Source organism: Tamandua tetradactyla, chromosome 14, assembly GCF_023851605.1.
Source record: "Tamandua tetradactyla isolate mTamTet1 chromosome 14, mTamTet1.pri, whole genome shotgun sequence".
Taxonomy (NCBI): Eukaryota; Metazoa; Chordata; class Mammalia; order Pilosa; family Myrmecophagidae; genus Tamandua; species Tamandua tetradactyla.
Genome location: NC_135340.1, coordinates 81827144 through 81850534, shown reverse-complemented (window position 1 = coordinate 81850534; position 23391 = coordinate 81827144). Strand labels below are relative to the sequence as shown.

The 23391-nt window shown below is 38.5% G+C and overlaps 1 protein-coding gene across 4 annotated transcripts in view; it reads left to right on the top strand.

Moving 5' to 3' along the window:
• Positions 1 to 23391, top strand: part of MTFMT (mitochondrial methionyl-tRNA formyltransferase) — a 59812-nt gene that overhangs the window by 11584 nt on the left and 24837 nt on the right. For 3 of the 4 annotated variants that reach the window (XM_077128215.1, XM_077128217.1, XM_077128218.1), the window contains exons 4-5: positions 12772 to 12913; positions 14111 to 14186. In XM_077128215.1, coding sequence (XP_076984330.1) covers positions 12772 to 12913; positions 14111 to 14186 — 218 coding nt within the window. The remainder of the gene's footprint in view (positions 1 to 12771; positions 12914 to 14110; positions 14187 to 23391) is intronic. The other variant, XM_077128216.1, reaches the window with a different exon arrangement.

The window sequence follows — 23391 nt, the reverse complement described above, 5'->3', positions numbered from 1 at the left end:
ATACATACATGCACTCACATCCACCTCCTCTGTACCCCAACTTCCACACCCCAGTAAACCCACAGGCCTCAGGCTCCATGTGTGCAGCTGCACCTTGCACATGCAGTTGCACAGCACCCCCAACCCCCCTCCCATTGTACCCTGCCTCCATGTCTCCCACGTTGTGCCCTGTCCACGTGCTCCAGACCTACCCAAGCTGCACCCCATCCCTATGGCCTATGTGCCACAACCCTGCACCCTGCACCTCACGCTCCCAAGCACCAGTGTAGCACCTCTGTGTCATACCTAGCCTTGTGCCACCACTGGCCCCTGTACCATTGTGCCCTGCCCCACATCCCACGTCTTGCCCCATGCCTATCCTGCAAGTACAGAACTTTAGACTTTTGAAGGAAATCAACTTCCAAAGTAACCCTATCAAGATAATTACATGCCTCAAAGGCAACAGAAAATCACAAAGCATATGAAGATGCAAACAGATATAGCCCAGCCTAATGACCAGACCAAAACAGCAGAGGAGACACAGACTTTGGAACAACTTATCGAAGATGTTCATACAACTCTGCTAAATAAATTTGACAGGTTGGCTAATGAACTAAAAGAGATCAAGAAGACACTAGAAGAGCATAAAGAAGAATTCAAAAGAATATGTAGAAAAATAGCAGATATCACAGAGATTAGACCAAAGAAAAAATATACTAAACACACACAACAGAAGATTTGAAGAGGCAGGAGAGAGATTAAGTGAACTAGAGGACAGGACAATTGATTTCAAACTCACAAAAGAACAAATGGCAAAAAAGTAGGAAAAATTTGAATTGGACCTTAGGGAAATGATGGACAAAAGAAAGTGCACGAATATAACAATCATTGGTGTCCCAGAAGGAGAAGAGAAGAGTAAAGAGCCAGTAAGAATGGTTGATGAGATAATGGGGAGAATACTTCCTAGCTGTGCTAGTTTGAATCTGTGGCGGACCCCAGCAAAGCCATGACCTTTAATCCTCATTCAGTATTGCTGGCTGGGAGCATTTTGATTGTTCCCTTGGAGATGTGACCCACCCGATTGTAGGTGTTAACTTTTGATCAGATAGCTTCCATGGAGTTGTGACTCTACCCATTAATCCTTTAAAAGAGGAAACATTTTGGAGAGGGTCCCTTTTTTAGAGCCATGAGAAAGCCACAGCAGAACGCCACAGAACCACAAAGCAGAGAGTCCGCCAGCCAGCAGCTTTTGGAGATGAAGAAGGAAAATACCTCCCGAGGAACTTCATGAAGCAGGAAGCCTGGAGGGAAAGCTAGCAGACTGTTGCCATGTTTGCTATGTGCCCTTCCAGCTGAGAGAGAAACCCTGAACCTCATTGGCCTTATTGAAACAATGTGTCTTTCCCTGGATGCCTTAGATTGGATATATCTGTAGACTTGTTTTAATTGGGACATTTTCTCAGCCTTAGAACTGTAAACTAGCAATTTATTAAATTCCCCCTTTTAAAAGGTGTTCTGTTTCTCATATATTGCCTCCTGGCAGCTAGCAAACTGAAACACTATCCCTTATAAAAGACATAAATATGCAAATCAAAGAAGCCCAACAAACCCCAAATAGAATGAATCCAGATAGACCTATTCCAAGACAGATACTAGTCAGTCTGTCAGATGTTGACGAGAAGCAGAAAATCTTGAAAGTGGCAAGAGGAAAGCAATCTACTACATAAAAGGGAAACCACATAAGACTGCGTTTGGCACCCTGGAGGCAAGAAGACAGTAGTATGACATGATATATTTAAGATCCTGAAAGAGAAAGACTTCCAGCCAAGAATTCTGTTCCCAGCCAAGTTGTCCATTAAAAGTGAGGGAGGGATTAATATTTTTACAAACAAAGAAATGCTGAGAAAATTTGTCAAATAGAGACTGGCCCTACAAGAAGTACTGAAGAGAGTTCTGTTGGCTGAAAAAAAAAAATTAGAAGAGGGAGGTCTGAGAGAGGGCACAGAATTAAAGAGTACCAGTAAGGATAATTTAAAGGATAAAAAGAGTATGAGAAAAAGAATATAAAATCTGACAAATAAAATCCAAAGGATAAGATGGTAGACTTAAGAAATGCCTTTGCAGTAATAACTTTGAATGTTAATGAACTAAATTTACAACTAAAAGTTACAGAATGACAAAATAGATTAAGAGATATGATCTAGTTATATGCTGCTTAAAAAAGAGACTCATCTTACATGCAAGGATACAAATAGATTGAAAGCGAACTAATAGAAAAAGATGTTTCATGCAAGCTGTAACCAAAAGAAAGCAAGAGTAACTATATTGATATCAGAAAAAATCTAAAGACATCATAAGAGACAAAGGACACTACATATTAATAAAAGGGACAATTCACTAAGAAGAAATAACAGTGATAAATGTTTGTGCTCCCAGTCAAGGATCTCCAAAGTACAGAAGGCAAACACTGGCAAAATGAAGGGAGTGATAGACATTTCAACAATAAGAGTAGGTGACTTCAATACATCACTCTGTAGATAGAGCAACCGGACAGAGGATCAACAAGAAAATAGAGAACTTAAACAATTTGGTAAATGAATTAGACCTAACAAACATATATAGATTGTTACACCCCAAACACCAGGATATACATTCTTTTCTAGTGCTCATGGAATGTTCTCCATAAAAGATCGTATGTTGGAGCACAAGACAGGTCTTTATAAATTTAAAAACATTGAAATTATTCAAAACACTTTCTCTGATCACAGTGGAATGATGCTGGAAATCAGGAGCCACCAAAGAACCAGAACATTCACAAATATATGGAGATTAAGTAACACACAATTAAATAACCAGTGGGTCAAGGAAGAAATTGCTAGAGAAATTAGTAGCTATCTGGGGACAAATGAAGATGAGAATATGATGTATTAGAACTCATGGGATGCAGCAGAGGCAGTGCTGGGAGGGAAATTTATTGCCCTAAATGCCTATATTAAGAAAGAAGAAAGAGTGAAAACTGGGGACTCAACTGTTCACCTGGAGGAACTCAAGAAAGAACAACAAACTAACCCCAAAACAAATAGGAGAAGAGAAATAAAGATTAAAGCAGAATTAAATAAATTGGAGAATAGTAGAAAGAATCAGCAAAACCAAAAAATGGTTCTTTGAGAAGCTCAATAAAATCAGTGAACCCCTAGCTAGTCTGACAAAGAAAAAGAGAATAGATGCAAATAAATAAAATCAGAAATGAAAGGGGGGGGGTCAATACCACAGAACCTAGAGAAATAAAAAAAAATCATAAGATGATACTATGAACAACTATAGGCCAACGAACTAGACGATTTGGATGAAATGCACAAATTCCTAGAAATCCATGAAGAAGCTACGTTGACTTGAGAAGAAATAGATCTCAGCAAACCAATCCCAAATAAAGAGATTTATCAGTCATCAAAAATCTTCCTACCCAGAAAAGCTCAGGGCCAGATGGCTTCACAGGGGAATTTTATCAAACGCTCCAGAAAGAACAAACACCAGTTTTGCTCAAGCTTTTCAAAAAAATTGAAGAAAAGGAATACTATCTAACTCATTTTATGAAGCTAACATCACTCTAATACCAAAGGATGCTCTAAGAAAGGAAAACTACGGTCTAATCTCTCTAATGTATATACATACAAAAATTCTCAACAAAATACTAGCAAATTGAATCCAGTGACACATTAAAAGAATTATACAATACAACCAAGTGGGGTGTGCCAGTTTGAAGTTATCATGTACCCAGTAAAACATGTCCTTTAATCCTCATTCAATATTGCTGGGTGTTATCTTTTTAGTTGTTTCCATGCAGATGTGACCTACCCAGTTGTGTATGGTAGCTTATGATTAGGTGATTTCCATGGAGATGTGTCTCCACCCATTCAGGGTGGGGTTGCCTACTGGAGCCCTTTAAGAGGGAACCATTTTGGAAAAAGCTCAGAGCCAACAGATCCCATAGAGCCCACACAGCTAGAGACCTTTGGAAATGAAGAAGGAAAATGATGAAGCCCCTAGGGGAGCTTCATGAAACAGAAACCAGCAGAGAAAGCTAGCTACCCTTCCAGCTGAGAGAGAAACCCTAAACATCATTGTCCTTCTTGAGCCAAGCTATCTTTACCTGGATACCTAAGTTTGGACATTTTCACAACCTTAGAACTGTAAACTTACAACTTAAATTCTCTTTTAAAAAGTGATTTCATTTCTGGTGTATTGTATTGCAGCAGCTTTCAAACTAAAACATGGGGTTTATACCAGGAATGTAAGGGTGGTTCAACATAAGAAAATCAATCAACATAATATAGCACATTAACAAATCAAAAGGGAAAAAAAAAATCACCTGATCATCTCAGTTGATGTTGAAAAAAGCGTTTGACAAAATTCAACATCCTTTACTGATAAATAACACTTCAAAAGATAGGAGTCAAAGGTAACTTCCTCAATATGATAAAGGGCATATGTGAAAGACACATAGCCAGCATCATACTCAGTTGTGAGAGACTGAAAATCTTCCTCCTAAGATCAAGAGTGAGACAAGGATGCACTCTATCATCACTGTTATACAACACTACTAGAGATTCTAGCCAGAGTCAGGCATGAAAAAGAAATAAAAGGCATCCAAATAGGAAAGAAGAAAGTAAAACTTTCATTATTTGCAGATAACATGCTACTACACTTAGAAAATCCTGAGAAATCTATGACAAAACTTCTTGAGCAAATTAATAAATTCAGTGGGATATAAGATTAATGTGCAAAAATCAGTACTGTTTCTATACACAAGCAATGACCTAACTGAGGAATCAATTAAGGAAAAAAATCCATTCAAAATTGCAACAAAAAGAATCGGGTATCTAGGAATGAACTTAACTAAGGCTGTAAAGGACCTGTACTCAGAAAACTACATAACATTGCTAAAAGAAAACAAAGAGGATCTAACTAGGTGGCAAGACATTCCCTGCTGATGGATAGGAAGGTTAAATGTAATTAAGATGTCAATTCTACCCAAATTGATCCATGTATTCAGTGCAATACCAGTCAAAATCCCAGCAATCTACTTTGAAGACTTGGAGAAGCTAGTTACCAAATTCATTCGGAAGAAAAAGAGACCTCAAATAGCTAAAAAATATTCTAAAAAAGACAGATGAAATGGGAGGATTAACACTTCCTCATTTCAGAGCTTACTATAAAGCCACAGTGGTCAAAACAGCACGGTACTGGCACAAAGATAGATGTATTGACCAATGGAATAAAAATGAGAGCACAGAAATAAACCACCAAATCTGTGGATCTTTGACAAGGCCCCCAGGTTCACCAAATGGGGACGAAATAGTCTTTTCAATAAATGGGCCTGGGAGAACTGGATATTAATAGCCAAAAGAATGAAAGAGGCCCCTTGCCTTACACCCTCTACAAAAATTAACTCAAAGTGAATCAAACACCTGAATATAAGAACCAATACCATAAAATTCCTAGAAGAAAATGTAGGGAAACATCTTCACGATCTAATATAAGAGGTTGCTTACTAAACTTTATACCCAAAGCACAAGCAGTGAAGGAAAAAAATGGATAAATGGTAACTCCTCAAAATCAAATGCTTTTGTGCCTCAAAGTCCTTTCTCAAAAAGGTGCAGAAGAGGCAGACAATTCAATGGGAGAAAATATTGGGAAATCGTATATCGGCTAAAGGTTTGATATCCTGTGTACATAAATACATCATAATACTCAACAAAAGAACTAACAACCCAGTTATAAAATGGGCTAAAGATGTGAATAAGCATTTTTCCGAAGAATAAATACAGAAGAGCATATGAAGAGATGCTCATTTTCATTAGCTATAAGGGAAATGCAGATCAAGACTACAATGAGATACTACCTCACACCTGTGAGAATGGCTGCTAATAAACAAACAGGAAACTACAAATGTTGGAGAGGATGTGGATAAATTGGAACACTTATGCACTGCTGTTGGGAATGTATAATGATAGAGCTTCTATGGAAGACAGTTTGGCGGTTCCTTAGAAAACGAAATATTGGGTTGCCCCATAACCTGGCAATACCACTACTTTGTATATACCTAGACGAGCTGAAAGCAGTGACACAGAATTTGCACAGTGATGTCATAGCAGCATTTTTCACAGTTGCCAAAAGATGGGAAAAAATCCAAGTGCCCATCAACAGACAAGTGGGTAAACAATACGTGGTATATACATATGATAGAATATTATGCAGCAGTAAGACGAAGTGATGTCCTGAAGCATATGACAAGATGGATGAACCTTGAGGACATAATGCTGAGTGAATAATGCTGACACAAAAGGATAGATCCTATATGATTTCACTTTTATGTCCATGGTACAGATAAACTCAGAGGCTTATAATATAGAATATAAAGGATCTAGAGATACAGTGAAGTTAGACATGCTTAACAGTTAACTAATGATGTTGAGCTTAAAAGGGAATGGATAGAAGTGATGGCAGTTGATTATTGGATCTATAAGTCATATTGCCATATTGAAGTGAACATGATTGAAAGGGGTTGTATGAAGCCATGAATCCCCCCCGATTAACACTACAAATATATGTAAGTTCTTGCATGATCTGCGAAGGTATGAATCTTGTACGAAGAGTGTATAACAGGATATAAGGGGAAAACTACTGTTGCATGCTCTGGGCTGTGTTTAACAGAAAAACGTCAACAGTACCACAGCAATACCAGGGTTAAATGCTGGAGGGAGGGTGTGGGGAGGGAGAGGAGTTAAGGGGAGTTTTGGATTTTCTTTTTGGTGAGTGTGTATTTTTCTCTTGGGAGCAATGAAAATTGTCTAAAATTGAGAGATTGATGGACTGTTGACTTTGGACTTTATACATACTGTCTAATGAATGGAAGTGGCTGAAGGGATATGCTGACTGAGAAATAGAATGTGGAACTGTGGTGTATACATATGATTGAATATTGTGCTGCTGCAGAAGGGAGTGAAGTCATGAGGCAATCAATGTTGTGAATGAACCTGTGGGACATTATGTGATGCAAAATAAGTTAAGAAAAAAACCCAGCAAATATATTGTATGGTCTCATTTAGAAAATACTTATAAGAAAATTGGGGTCTAGATTGTTAGGTCTTATAGCAGTCACATTTAGTCCAGAGCTGTAATTGTTATTTCTAGATTTTGAGAGGCTGTGCAATATATGTATAACTTGATATTTTCCTAGAATTTTGGGTACCTGTGTGATGCCTAAAACTCAGAATAGAAGTTCTGTAGTTCTAAAGGTCAGCATTGCCACATATAACAGTGGTTAAAGAGATTGAAAAAGAGATCAGGGCTCAATTAGGGATAAGAATAAAGCCAATCTGGTTGGGACTAAAGTAAATCAGAATACAGGGGTAAGAAAGACATTGTCTGTATTTTAGAACTTCACGTACTATATGAAACCAAAAGAAGAGAGATTTATTTTGTCCAGGACCTAAATTTTCAGTAGCACATAATCTAACTCACCTTTTCTGGACAGTTTTTAAGCAACCCAGTCACAGGGAGCCAAGAATGGGAATGAGAGCTTATGATTCTGTATAGCTTAATATAATGCCTGGATACATCCCGCAGTATGTTGAGCGGATAATTAAAAAGTATTGCAAAGTCCCTTGCAGGATGGAAGAAAAAAATATGAAACTATTAAACTTTACCACTGGGGAAATCCTGATACTATCTCAAACATTAGGGATTTCCAAGTCAATAGACCAAGCCTTTGATCTTGAGGCTTGCTGTTGTGAAGCTTATGTAAGTAGGGGAGAAGGCACATGCAATAACACGTGCCCAGTGCTGTCTTAAGTCCTCGTCAGAGGATCTTTAGAGTTCACATTTCCACCTACAGTTTCTTCAAAGCATTTTAGGCCTTCTCTGTCAAGTTCCTCACAACTCCTCCAAAACCTTCCCTTTATCCATTTAAAAAGCCATTCCAACATGTTTGGTATTTGCAAACCACAGCAGCACACCACTCTTGGTACCAAGATCTGTTCTAGTCTGCTAGCTGCCGGAATGCAATATACCAGAAACAGAATGGCTTTTAAAAGGGGGAATTTAGTAAGTTGCTAGTTCACAGTTCTAAGGCCGAGAAAATGTCCCAATTAAAGCAAGTCTATAGAAATGCCAAATCTAATGATATACAGGGAAAGATACTTTGGTTCGAGAAGATCGATAAAGTTTGGAGTTTCTTTCTCAAGTGGAAGGGCACATGTTGAACACAGTCGGGGTTCTTCTCTCATCTGAAAGGGCACATGGTTTCCTGATTCATGAAGCTCCCCAGAAGGCATTTTTCTTCTTCATCTCCAAAGGTTGCTGGCTGGTGGACTCTACTTCTCGTGGCTATGTCATTCTGCTCTGCTTTCTCTGAATCTGTCAATCTCCAAAGTGTTTCCTCTTTTATAGAACTTCAGTAAATTTATCAAGACCCACCCAAATGGGTGGAGACATGCCATCACCTAATCCAGTTTAACAACCACTCTTGATTAAATCACATCTCCAGGGAGGTGATCTGATTACAGTTTCAAACATACAGTATTGAATAAGGATTATTCTACCTTTATGAAATGGGATTTTGATTAAAACGTGGCTTTTCTAGGGTCCATACATCCTTTCAAACCAGCACAGGCAGTTAGTTCATCAGGAAGGTAAATATAGAACTGCTATATGATCCAGCAATCCCACTACTAGGTGTATACCCAGAAGAACTGAAAGCAGGGACTCAAACAGACATTTTCACACCGACTGTTTCAGTTTGCTAAAGCTGCCTGTTCTAGTTTGCTAGCTGCCAGAATGCAACACACCAGAGATGTATTGGCTTTCAGTAAAAGGGGATTTATTGATTTAACGTATAGTTGTTCAGAGGAAAGCAGCTAACTTTCAGCTGAGGTTCTTTCTTATGTGGGAAGGCACAGGGCGATCTCTGCTGGCCTTCTCTCCAGGCCTCTGGGTTCCAGGAACTTTCCCCTGGGTGATTCCTTTCTGCATCTTCAAAGACCTGGGCTGAGCTACAAGTGCTGAGATGAGGTATGCTGAGCTGCTTGAGCTGTGCTACCTTGACCTCTCTTATTTAATCACCAGCCAATTAAATCAAACATCATTCATTGCAGCAGGCACACCTCCTAGCCGACTGCAGGTGTAATGGGCAACAGATGAGGTTCACATGTTATTGGCTCATGTCCACAGCAGTAGAACTAAACACCTTCACCTGGCCAGGTTGACACCTGAATCTAACTACCGCACTGCCTGAATGAAATATACTAGCAATGGCTTGGTTTTTCAATGGGGATTTATTAGGTTACAAATTTAGAGTCTAAGGCCATGAAAGGCCCAGCTTAGGCATCAAGAGGAAAATATCTTTCTGGAGGAAAGGCTGCTGGCATCCAGAGTTCCTCTGTCATGTGGGGAGGCACATGGTCACTCTGCTGGCCCTTCTTTCCTGGTTCTAGTTTCACTGGCTGTCTCCAAATATTTCTGGATGTTTCTTTCTCCCTTAGCTTCTCCTGGAGCATTTTCTTTGTAAGCTCTCTCTGTGAGCACTCTTAAAGGACTCCAGTAAAGGATTAAGACCCATCTTGAATAGCCTGGGTCAAATCTCTGTGAAAACAGTGTAATCAAAAGGTCTCACGCAACTATAAGTCTGCCCCCACAAGAATGGATTAAAAGAACATAGCTAGTGATAATATTGTGAATTACTGATTACATATGTAGAACAGAATGATCGTATGTTAAGAATGTGTTTCTTTGTTGTCATATTTTTTTTAAAAATTTAAAAATTAATTAAAAAATTTAAAGAAAAAGTGCATAACTAGGGTCTACAGGTGGTTCAGTAGTAGAATGCTTGCTTGCCATGCGGGAGACTCGGTGTCATGGTCAGATTCATGTGTGAACTTAGCCAAGTGGTGGTACCTATTTGGTTGGGCAAGTGCTGGCCTGTCTGTTGTGATGAGGACATTTCATAGAATTAAATCATCATCACGTCAGCTGCATCCACAGCTGATTCCATTTGTAATCAGCCAAAGGCGTGTCTTCTGCAATGAGTGATGCTTAATCTAATTACTGAAGCCTTTTAAGGAGGAGTCAGAAGAGACAGACTCTCTTCCTTCTTCGGTTGGTAAGCCTCTCCTGTGGAGTTCATCTAGACCCTCCATCTGAATTGTCAGCTTCACAGCCTGCCCTGCAGATTTTGGACTCTGCATTCCCACAGTTCTGTGAGACACTTTTATAAATTTTATATTTGCGATTGTTTCCTGTTGATTCAGTTTCTCTGGAGAACCCTAATGTAGTATATCCTGGTTGGATTCCTGGCCCATGCACCCTCACCTCCTCCCCCTCCTCCCCCCAAAAAAATCACGTAGTTTTTCTGGGGAACATAATAGCTCCAAAGCAGCACACTGTTGTTCATAGTGGCATTATTCACAAATAACTAAAAGGTGGAAGCAGCCCAAATGTCCATCAGCCAATGAATGGATGAAGAAAATATGGTATATACATACAATGGAATATTATTCTCTTAAAAAAGAATGAAATCCTGATGCATGCAACAGTATCAGTGAACCTTGAGGACATTATGCTGAGTGAAATAAACCACACACAAAAGAACATATGTTGTATGACCTCACTGTGAACTAATTCAAGTAAGTAAGCTCTAGATAGGTAAGTAACCTATCTAGAATATAGGTTATCAGAGGATAGGCTGGGGGTAGAGAGTGAGAAGCTGATGATTACTTTGTACAGAATTTCCGTTTAGATTGATTGTAAAGGTTTGGAAATGGATGTTGGTAATGGTAGCACATTATTGTGAATGAAATTAACACCACTGAATTATGTATGTGAATGTGGTTGAAAGCGGAATTTTGGATCATGTATGTTACTAGAATGAAAGTTAGAAGATAAGACTTTCTTATCTTCATTGTATAATACAGTGAATTAGTTCTTTTGTGGATTATGGACTGGGGTTAATAGTACAAATAGAAGAATGTTCTTTCATGAATTATAAGAAATATACAACTTCATACAAGGTGTTAATATTAGGGTGGTATATGCAGAGAAATATGCCTAATGTAAACTATGGACTACAGTTAATGGTACTATTTTAATATTCTTTCATCAGTGTGAAAAAGGTTCCACACTAATGTAAAGTTGACTGTAGGGGGTTATAGGGGAATGTTATATTTTTGTATGTGACTTTTCAGTAAACCTACAACTTCACTAATTGAAAAATGATAACTAAAACAAATAAACAAAAATTGTTTAAGTTTATTAAGTCCCTGCCTGTTATCACCTAATGTCTTATAGAAAAGAACAATTCACAAATTCACAGGAACAACACGATACTGGGATTTCTTTAACATATTTTAGGGGAAAAAAAGGATAAGTAGATGAAAGAATGGAAAAATGTCGATAATTCTAAAATCTTGGTGATATATATGTAGTGACTCATTATAGTAATTACTATTTTCATGAATACTTTTTGCTCATTATAAAATAATGATTCATTATATCAATCACCATTTTCATAATAAACTTGTATGCTGGTTTGAAATAATGTATGTACCCTAGAAAAGCCATATTTTAATTCTAATCCCATTTTGTAAGGGCAGCGTTTCTTCTAATCCCTATTCAGTATTGTATGTTTGATTCTGTAATTAGATCATCTCCCTAGAGATGTGATTTAATCAAGAGTGACTGTTAAACTGGATTAGCTGGAGGCAGGTCTCCACCCATTTGGGTGGGTCTTGATTAGTTTCTGGAGTCCTATAAAAGAGGAAACATTGTGGAGAATGAAAGAGAGTCAGAGAGGGCAGAGCATAACAACATAGCCATGAGAAGCAGAATCTACCAGCCAGCGACCTTTGGAGATGAAGAAGGAAAATGCTTCCCCGGGAGCTTCACAAAACAGGAAGCCAGAAGAGGAAGCTAGCAGATGATGCCATGTTTGCCACATGCCCTTCCAGATGAGAGAGAGACTGTGACTGTGTTCGCCATGTGCCCTTCCACTTGAGAGAGAAACCCTGAACTTTATTGGCCTTCTTGAACCAAGATATCTTTCCCTGGATGCCTTTGATTGGACATTTCTGTAGACTTCTTTTAATTGGAACATTTTCTTGGTCTTAGAACTGTGAACTAGCCACTTATTAAATTCCCCTTTTTACAAGCCGTTCCATTTCTGGTATATTGCATTCCGGTAGCTAGCAAACTGGAACACCTTGTATTAAAGCTCACAGGTTAAAAAGTAGAAAAAAACAAAACCGTAAAGTTATCAATTTAAAATAAAGCATATATCTAATGAAAATCTGTGGCCAGTGTTTACAGCTCTTAACATGACTTATAAGACTTGGGAGAATGCAAGTAATTATTATAACTAAGGCAAAACTCTTGTCCTTTGAGGAAAGAAATACAGAAATACATAATTATGCATTTCTTAATTGTATTTCCTTGGAAAACAAATACTTTTATGTTTTCAGTGTCCAAATAGATATTTTTATACTACTTGTTACTAATGATAGAACTACTTGTAATTGCAATTAAATCCCTGGTACACAACTATTTACTTTCTTCTTTAGGAAAAACAAATTTAGGATCTAAATACCAGCCAGTGTTTGCTCTCTTTTCTTTTAGAATGCATTTTTCCTCTTGCTCATGGCTAAAGAGTCAACTTGTGGCTAGGTAACCACCCTGGTGGCATGTAAACATTGATCCTAAGAAATTTGTAATCATTTTATTTGCTTTTGATTGTTTTGTTAGGTTTGATGTAGGCCCAATTCTCAAACAAGAAACTCTTCCTGTGCCACCCAAGAGCACCGCAAAGGAGTTGGAAGCAGTGTTGTCAAGACTGGGTGCCACCATGGTACAGTTCTCTGATATCCCACAACTTTCTGTTTATTTAGTAGGTTTCCTAAGTGGTTATGATGAAAGAAACAATTTCATAATGTGTAATTTTAAGCTACTTAAAAAAAAAGAGTTTTTTTCTTTCCTGGGTTCCTAAAATTACCTGGCATTTGTAACTTCATATAAGGCTGTGAGAATTTACAAAGAGTAGGATCTTAATAAAGGCTTTCCGATGAATCTGCTGATCTTTTATGGTCCATTAGACTTCGCAGTGAGGCCTTTTGGCTCTTCTTCCCAATTTCGCTCTCATATATGCTCCATGCATCCCTGTCAAACTGAACGAACAACCGGTGTCCTAGTGACTCTTAACCTTCCTCCCACTTCTGTGCATATATTCCTGTCATTGGTTATGCTAGGAATTCCTTTTCTCTAGCTCATCTTCATCCACTGAAATTCCACTGTACACCCTAGCTATAAGTGATTTCTCTTCCTGTGGTGACTTTGTATAGCTCAATGAATCTGTATATGGTACAGTCTCTGTAAATATTTAATGACTAAATTAATGGTTTTCATATGCACTAGTTAATTTTATACAGAGGAAAACTTTTTTCTTGACTACATAGGCAGTACTTCCTAGTCTAGGCCTTCACATTGGAAATGCTGTTGTAATAGTGGCTGCCATTTATTAAGCACTGGCTTGTATGCCAAGATCGTTCTAGATCCTCTATGGAAATTTATTTTTTTGTCCTCACAGCAAACCTTTGAGGCAGTTGTTTCAGTCAGTTGTTTTACTGATGATGACATTGCAGTCCACAGAAGTAAAATAACCTGCCCACGAGTAATGCATGTGGTAGTGGTGGAACTGGGATTTGAACCCAGACCTGTTTTACTCCGGAGTGCATTCTTCTTCAATGAGGTTCCACTGCCTTCCTTCCTTTGGAGTTAGAGTGTGGACAGCTGAGCACAAGCTGTCCTGACCCCAAAAGCTGGAATACCCAGACAAAACTCTGCATCCTCTGAAAGCAAATCACATACATGTACTCCCTAGAGAACAAAATCTCTGCTAAAACTCTACCAAGTAAACACTTAACTCACGGGTGAAGCCAGTTTATGCCAGGTGAAGCCAATTTATGCCCTCACTCTGCTAAAGAGCTCTTTTAAAGTTATAGTGAATTTGAGGGTGCTGAATTGTAATGTATTTCTGCTTTTGTTCTTGTGTTCATCTTGAATATATATTGTTTTCCCTTTTTTGTAGCTTATTTCAGTTTTGAAAAATTTGCCTGAAAGTTTGAACAATGGAAGGCAGCAACCAACTGAGGGGGCGACATATGGTGAGTGAAGGCTAAAGAAACTCTTACATCTTTCATAACGTTTTATTTGTCTTTATGACATTTGAATACTATTAAGTTCTTCACTTAGATGTTTCCCTTAATTTTGATGACCCATATGTATGTCCTTATCAAAAAATGGTTGATAAGGTCTCCTTCTCCCTCTTAGTATGTGACCTCATGAAAGATGGAAACATTTTTTCCAACTTTTTATTTTGAAAATTATGGAACGGAGATAATTTGAAAGACTAAAACAGTGGACCCCCATTTACCCCACAGTTTGGCCACATAATCTTCTTTTCTATATATATATCTGTATTTGGTGTATGTATTTTAATTTTAATTACGATTGCAGGTAAGCATCATGACCTTTCACTTCTAAATGACTTGAACACAAATCTTTTAAGAAAAACAAACAGTTCCCTAAATAGCATCTATTAAATTTTCCTGATTGTCTAAAAATGTATTTTATAGCTGTTTTTTTTCAAACCTAAGATCCAGTTATAATTAGGTGTTACATCCATGTAGTCTCTTTGATCTAGAATAATTCTTCCACTATTTTTTTTTCCTCCATGACATTGAAATTTTGATGTTAAACCAGGCTTAATGTCTTGGAAATTTCATGGGTGAGACTGTGCTTCAGTGGTGTTTGTTTGGTTTTAATTTTTTTATTGTAAAATATAACATTTCTACAAAGCAAAGAAAGAAAAGAGCTACCATTCCACCATCTCACATACTTCATTCTAGCTTCTCCAAAACACTGGAGGCTAGAAGGAATATCACTATAGTGATTCAACAACCATATTCGTTTGTTAAATTCTATCTGATCTTTCTCCCAGTCTGTAAAGATATTTGGGCAATGCCCACTCTGACTTTTTCATGTTGAGCAGGGGTGTCTACACTAAAGAATAAGGGGATGTAATTAATTGATAATCTTAGAGAGGCTGCTTCCTCTCGGTTTTAGGATTTATCTGACCTAGGGTAATTCCTAGGGAATTCCTCTGGGAATTATAGGTTCCAGTAAAGCAAACTTAGTGCATGAAACTTTTATAGAGTCTCAGTGTGAGTCCTAGGTGTTCTTAAGAGTCAGCTGGAGTGATGTTGGTTGGGGTTTAAGAAACCATGGCAATGAGCCCTATCTAACTGAAGCTTACACAAGTGTAGCCTCCAGAATAGCCTCTTGACTCCATTTGATCTCTCTTGGCCACTGATGCCTTTTTTAATTATACTTCCTTTCCCCTTTTTGGTCAGGAAGACATTGTTGATCCCATGGTGCCAGGGCCAGATACCACCCCTGGAAGCCACACTCCACGCTGCCAGGGAGACTTTTACCCCTGAATATCATGTCCTGTGTAAGGGGGAGGACAGTGATTCTCCTTGCAAAGTTAGGTTTAGGGAGAGAAAGGCCACATCTGAGCAACAAAGAGGCTTTCTGGAAGCAACTCTTAGGCCTCATTATTTGTAGTCTTAGCTTCTCCACTACAGAAATAAGTTTCATAAGGACAAACCTCAAAATCAAGGGTTTGACCTATTTTTCTTGGGAGTCCCCAGTAGTTGGGAGGGTAACCAGGTTTTCCAGATGGGGAAGTTTAATAGCTCCATTTTTTTTTTCCTTCAGACCCTCAAGGGACTCCACCAATAATTTTTTATTATCGGCCCATGATAGTCTGAGATACATCCTGATATTACTTTAAGCTATACAGAATTACAAGGCCTCGTTCCAGTTCTGCATTCTAGGAATTTGGGTTGTTTAAATGAGCTATCCAGACAGGTTGATTTAGATTATGTGTTATAGGAAATTTAGGTTCTAGATATAAAAAAAATCTCTTTGCCTTTGGTCTCATATAGTAGGTGAAACTCTAGAGTGCATACAATATCATTTTTTATCCTATATTCTGATTTACCTTAAATCCAGCCAGATTGGCTTTTTTTTTTTTTTTTAATTTTTTTTATTAATCAAAAAAAAGAAAAGAAATTAACACAACATTTAGAAATCATTCCACTCTACAAATGCACTCAGTAATTCTTAGTTTCATCACATAGTTGCATGATCATCATTTCCCAGTACATTTGCATCGATTTAAGAAAAGTACCAGCAAAACAGCAGAAAAAGATATAGAATGCCAATATAGAGAAGAGAATTAAAATAATAATACTAATAATATATATATATATATATAAAAAGGAAAAAGAAAAAAAACAAAAACAAAAGATACAAACACACAAACAAACAAAAAACCATATTTCAGGTGCCGCTTCATTCAGTGTTCCAACCTAGTTACATTACATTTAGGTATTATTGTGCTGTCCATTTTTGAGTTTTTGTATCTAGTCCTGTTGCACAGTCTGTATCCCTTCAGCTCCAATTACCCATTATCTTACCCTGTTTCTAACTCCTGCTGGTCTCTGTTACCAATGATATATTCCAAGCTGATTCTCGAATGTTGGTTCACATCAGTGGGACCTTACAGTATTTGTCCTTTAGTTTTGGGCTAGACTCACTCAGCATAATGTTCTCTAGGTCCATCCATGTTATTACATGCTTCATAAGTTTAGTCTGTCTTAAAGCTGCATAATATTCCATCGTAGGTATACGCCACAGTTTGTTTAGCCACTCGTCTGTTGATGAACATTTTGGCTATTTCCATCTCTTTGCAATTGTAGATAATGCTGCTATAAACACTGGTATGCAAATGTCCGTCTGTGTCTTTGCCCTTAAGTCCTTTGAGTAGATACCTAGCAGTGGTATTGCTGGGTCGTAATCCATTCTGCCATTCTATGTCTTTTGATTGGGAAATTCAGTCCATTAACTTTTAGTATTATTACTGTTTGGATAATATTTTCCTCTACCATTTTGGCTTTTGTATTATATATATCATATCTGATTTTCCTTCTTTCTACACTTTACTCCATACCTCTCTCTTCTGTCTTTTCATATCTGACTCTAGTGCTCCCTTTAGTATTTCTTGCAGAGCTGGTCTCTTGGTCACAAATTCTCTCAGTGACTTTTTGTCTATAAATGTTTTAATTTCTCCTTCATTTTTGAAGGACAATTTTGCTGGATATAGGAGTCTTGGTTGGCAGTTTTTCTCTTTTAGTATTTTAAATATATCATCCCACTGTCTTCTAGCTTCCATGGTTTCTGCTGAGAAATCTACACATAGTCTTATTGGGTTTCCCTTGTATGTGACAGATTGTTTTTCTCTTGCTGCTTTCAAGATCCTCTCTTTCTCTTTGACCTCTGACATTCTAACTAGTAAGTGTCTTGGAGAACGCCTATTTGGGTCTATTCTCTTTGGGGTGCGCTGCACTTCTTGGATCTGCAAATTTAGGTCTTTCATAAGAGTTGGGAAATTTTCAGTGATAATTTCTTCCATTAGTTTTTCTCCTCCTTTTCCCTTCTCTTCTCCTTCTGGGACACCCACAACACGTATATTTGTGCGCTTCATATTGTCATTCAGTTCCCTGATCCCCTGCTCAAGTTTTTCCATTCTTTTCCCTATAGTTTCTGTTTCTTTTTGGAATTCAGATGTTCCATCCTCCAGTTCACTAATTGTAGCTTCTGTCTCTTTAGATCTACCATTGTAGGTATCCATTGTTTTTTCCATTTTTTCTTCTTTGTCCTTCACTCCCATAAGTTCTGTGATTTGTTTTTTCAGATTTTCTATTTCTTCTTTTTGTTCAGCCCATGTCTTCTTCATGTCCTCCCTCAATTTATTGATTTGGTTTTTGAAGAGTTTTTCCATTTCTGTTTGTATATTCAGCATTAGTTGTCTCAGCTCCTGTATCTCATTTGAACTATTGGTTTGTTCCTTTGACTGGGCCATATCTTCAATTTTCCGAGCGTCATCCATTATTTTCTGCTGGTGCCTGGGCATTTGATCAGATATCCCTGGGTGTGGGACCCAGCTGGTTGAAAGGTTTTTCTGTGAAATCTCTGGGCTCTGTTTTTCTTTTCCTGCCCAGTAGGTGGCGCTCGTGGCGCTCGTCTGTCTGCACGGCAGTCGGCCGGGAAACCGCGCGTGGAGGGGGGGTCGCTGGCTGCTGCGGCTTGGGAGAGTGCCGGTCCTAATTGCCCAGCTGGCCCGAAACGCCAAGCGTGACGGGAGGGCCCCGCTATCCAACGTTCCTAGTCAGACGGGGGAGCCACGTGCGTGGAGGGGACCCCAGTCGCCAGCCGCCCCAGCCGGGAAAACGCGCGCCCCTCGGGTATCTCACCGCAGCAGATTCTCCCTGCCCGTTCAGCTGTTCCAGAATGGGGTACGCTGTCTTTTTGGTCTCTGTCGTGACTCCGGGAGCTGTTTCGTATTGTTTCTATTTCTTTAGTTGCTTTTCTGGAGGAGGAACTAAGACCCGCGCGTCTTACTAAGCCGCCATCTTCTCCGGAAGTCTCTGGCTTTGTTTTTAACTCAAATTGAGGCCTGATCTCCCCTTCGGTTACTCTAACTGTTATTCTGTGTATCAATGCTAACCTTCAGAGCTGCAGATGTCACAGAGTTATTCAGAGTCTCAGGGAAATACCAACTGATTCAGTGGTTCGGTATCCAGAAATACATTTACAGCTTCAGACTAAGTGTGGCTGCTGTAAGAGCTTACAGTCTAGGCTCCAGTTTTCTTAAAATTATTTCCTGAAAGAGATCCTAGCATATTTGTTCTTTTATTTCTGGCTTATTTTGCATAACACATTGTCCCCAAGGTTTATTTAGTTAATTGTATGCCTTTCAGTGTTCTTCCTTTTTGTAGCTGCACCATATTGCATCATATAAATGTATCAGAGTTCACCATTCTGTTTCTTAGTCATTGTACCCTTCGACTCCCTCCATCTGTGGAGCATCTTGGATAATGTCCAAAATAAACAAACCATGTTTTACAGTATCCTCACTTGATTGTACAATCAGCAGCACTCTTAATTTTAGACAGTTTTTATTGGTCCATAACAACAAAGAGCTGACAAACACAGGAATCCCAACTATCAAATCAAAACTACCCCTTATCACTTATCCCTGGTAGTGCTGTGGTCCTGTTGATGTCTTCCTGTCAACTATTGGCCATAGCATGCATTTTTAGTTTCCTCCCATACTCCTCTACTATTGACTCTTTATCCACTATTGAACCTTTGAAATAGTTCGTGCAAGAACTTATTTATAATGAATATCAGTATTGCAGGATGTTGAAAATAGATGGTATATGGGAGAAAGTACAATCAATGAGAGCTAGGATTTATAGTTAACAGTAACATTGTAATATGCTTCCACTGAATGTAACAAAGGTGTTATGCCAGAACTAAATGTCAACAGACGGCCAGGTGGGGTGGGGGCATGGGGAAGGAATATGGATTCAGATTGTTAGAAAAAACGCCAATACTTGAGAGTGAATAAATGTTCACCCGATTGGGAAGAAGAAAAGAATTTATTCAAGATCTTGCAAGAACGGGCATCCAGCTGAACACAATGAAATTAAGAAAATGTCTTCAGCTAGGTTATGGTAGCAAAGGCATGACTATACTTATGTTGGATTGTATGATATATGAATAAAACTGTTTAAAAATGAACAGAGAGAAATAAGTGCTAGAGAAAATGTGGAGAAAGAGATGTACCTATTCACTCTCGGTAGAGAGGTACAGCCCCTTGGAGGGCAGTATGGTGGTTCCACAGGAGGCTGTGGGTGGGATTGCCATATGATTCTGAAACCCTCTTGCTCAGAATATACCTGGAAGAGCTGAGTGTGGGGACATGAATGGACATTTGCACACTGGTGTCTATAGCAGCAGTGTTCACAATCCACAATGGATGGAGGCGGCCTCAGGGTACAACGACTGAGGAATGAAAGGGGGAACTATCGTGTATATATACAATGGACTACTGAGCGGCCTTGAAGTTGTGAGGCATGCAACTAGGTGAATGAAACTTAAGGACTGTATGTTGACTGAAATGTCATAAACAAAAAGACAAATATTATCATACCTCAATCATATGGACTAACTATAATATAAAAATCCAGTGAACTGAAGTTGAGGGCATGGGTTATCAGGTTGGGGCCTATTGTAAAAGTTCCTAGATTGTAAGCTCTTATAGTAGTCACATTTATTCAGGGGTTGTAACTGTTATTTCTAAATTCTGAGATACTTAGCTGTTTGTTTATAACCTAGTTGTTCCCAGAAATTTTGGGTATTTATGTGACACCTGAGACCCAGAATTAGAGCTCTGAAGCTATGAAAGTCAGCAGTACCCCATACAGTAACTGTTGAAAAAGGATCTGACTTCGAGTGGAGATATGAATGAAACTGATTTGGATAGGACTAAGGTAAATCAGAATATAGGATGTGCTGGTCTGAATCTGTGGTGGACCCCAGAAAAGTCACGCCCTTTGTTCCTCATTCAGTATTGCTGGGTGGGAGTATTTTGATTGTTTCCATGAAGATGTGATCCACCCAGTTGTGGGTGGTAACTTTTGATTAGATGATTTCCATGGAGGTATATCTCCACCCACTGAAAGTGAAGTTGCTTACTGGAATCCTTTGAAAGAGGAAACATTTTGGAGAGAGTCCCTTTTTGGTAGAGCCATATGAAAGCCAGCAGACGCCACCATGTTCGCTATGTGCCCTTCCAACTGAGAGAGAAATGCTGAACGTCATTGGCCTTCTTGAACCAAGGTATCTTTCCCCGGATGCCTTAAATTGGACATTTCTATAGACTTGTTTTAATTGGGACATTTTCTCGACCTTAGAACTGTAAACTAGTAACTCATTAAATTACCTTTGTTAAAAGCCATTCCGTTTCTGGTATATTGCATTCCGGCAGCTAGCAAACTAGAACACAGGGTAAAGGATGATATTGTCCATATTTTAAAGCTTTCTTTTCTTTTCTTTAAAGATTTCTGTGTGAGACCAAAGGGAGAGATGTTTATTTGGTACAAAATTTGTATTTTGGGTAGTGCATTTCTTAATTTCACTTGTATAGTCAATTTAGTTGAACACCGGAAGTACATAGAACCTTGAATGGGGCATGAGACTTTGTTGGTTTGTCCAAGTTAGTATGATGCCCTGATATATCCCAGAGCAATTTGGGAAGTGAATAAAGAAGTATTTGCAAAGTCCCTTTGGGGCACTGGGGAGAAAGGAGGAAATATTCAACTTTTCCACTTGGAGGATTTCTGATATTCTCGCAAGCAGTAGAGACTGCCAAATCAATAGGCTGAGCCCTTGATCTTGGGGTTTGCCCCTATGAAACTTTTTCCCGCAAAGAATAGGCTAAGCCTGCTTAAAATTAGGCCTAAGAGTCACCCCCCAGAGAACCTCTTTTGTTCTTCAGATATGACCTCTCTCTCTAAGCCAGTGCAGAAAGTGAACTCACTGCCCTCCCCTTCTATGTGGGACATGATCCCAGGGGTGTAAATCTCCCTGGCAATGTGGGACAGAAATCCAGGGATGAGCTGGGACCTGGCATCAAGAGATTGAGAAAGCCTCCTTGACCAAAGGGGGAAGAGAAAAATGAGATAAAATTAAGTTTCAGTGGCTGAGAGCTTTCAAACAGAGTTGAGATATTGGACCTTATCCTGGAGGTCATTCTTAGGCATTATATTATAACTATTCCTTTTTAGTTTATGGTGTATTGGAGTAGATAGAGGGAAGTACCTGAAAACTGTTGAGCTGTGGTCCAGTAGCCTTGATTCTTGAAGGCAGCTTTATAATGATACAGCTTTTATAGTGTGACTGTGTGATTGTGAAAACCTTGTGTTTGATGCTCCTTTTATCTAAGGTATGGACAGATGAGTAGAAAATATAAATAAATAATAGGAGAGACAAAGGTTAAAATAAATTGCACTAATGGAAATACTGGTGGTCAATGAGAGGGAGGGGTAAGGTGTATGGTATGTATGAGTTTTTTCTTTTTCCTTTTTATTTCTTTTTCTGGAGTGATGCAAATGTTCAAATAAATGATCATGGTGATGAATACACAACTATGTGATGATATTGTGAGTCATTGATTGTATACCATGTATGGAATGTTTATGTGTTAAGATTCATCAATAAAAATATTTTTTAAAACAAGAACTTATTTATAATTGTAGGTTTAATCCGTGGAATATATGGCAGTATACGTCCCCTTTAAATCATATTCACTTTCAATATGGCAATGTTACTTATAACCCCGCTAATTAGTTACCATCACTTTTACTTGTTCCCTTGCATTTAGGTTTAGCCTCTTTGGATAACCTTTCCTCCTTCTCTAGTTTTTGTGTACCTCTAGATCTGCTGTCTTCAACAATGTAACCACTGAGATTACACTGTATTATGCCTTTTCCAGAGTCGTAATATTGAAATGATACAGTATCTTTGTCCTTTTGTGTCTGACTTATTTCACTCAGCATTATGTCCTCAAGGTTCATCTATATTTTTATATGCTTTGGGACCTCATTTCATCTTGCTGCTGCATAATATTCCATCGTGTGTATATACCACATTGTTCACCCACTCGTCTCTTGATGGGCACTTGAATTCTTTCCATCTTTCGGCAGTGGTGAATAGTATGGCTTTGAACATCAGGGTACAAATGTCTGTTCATGTCACTGCTTTCAGCTCTTCTGGGTATATATCAACTATTGATATTGCCAGGCCATGGGGTAATTCAATATTTAGTTTTCTGAGGAATCACTGAGCTGTTTTCCCCAGTGGATGCACCATTATACATTCCTACCATCATTGGATAAATATTCCAGTTTCCCCACATCCTCTCCAACATTTGTAGTTTTCTGTTTATTTAATAGCAGCCATTCTTATAGGTGTGAGGTGATAACTCATTGGATTTGCATTTCCCTTATAGCTAACAAAGATAGGTATCTCTTCATGTGCTTTTTAGCCATCTGTATTTGCTCTTCAGAAAAGCGTCTATTCATGTCCTCTGCTCATTTTGTAATTTGGATCTATTTATTTTTTTAAATTATTTGATTTTATTGATATATATTCACATACCATGTAATGTTCCAAAGTTTACAATCAGTGATTCACAGTATCATCATATAGCTGTGCATTTATCATTATAAGAGCTGTGCAGTTTCTTTATGTACACAGGATATCAAGCCTTTATCTGATACGTGGTTTCCAAATATTTTGTCCCATTTAGTTGGCTGCCTGTTCACCATTTGGGCAAAATCTTTTGAGGCACAGAAGCTCTTGATCTGAAGGAGTTTCCATTTATCTGTTTTTTCT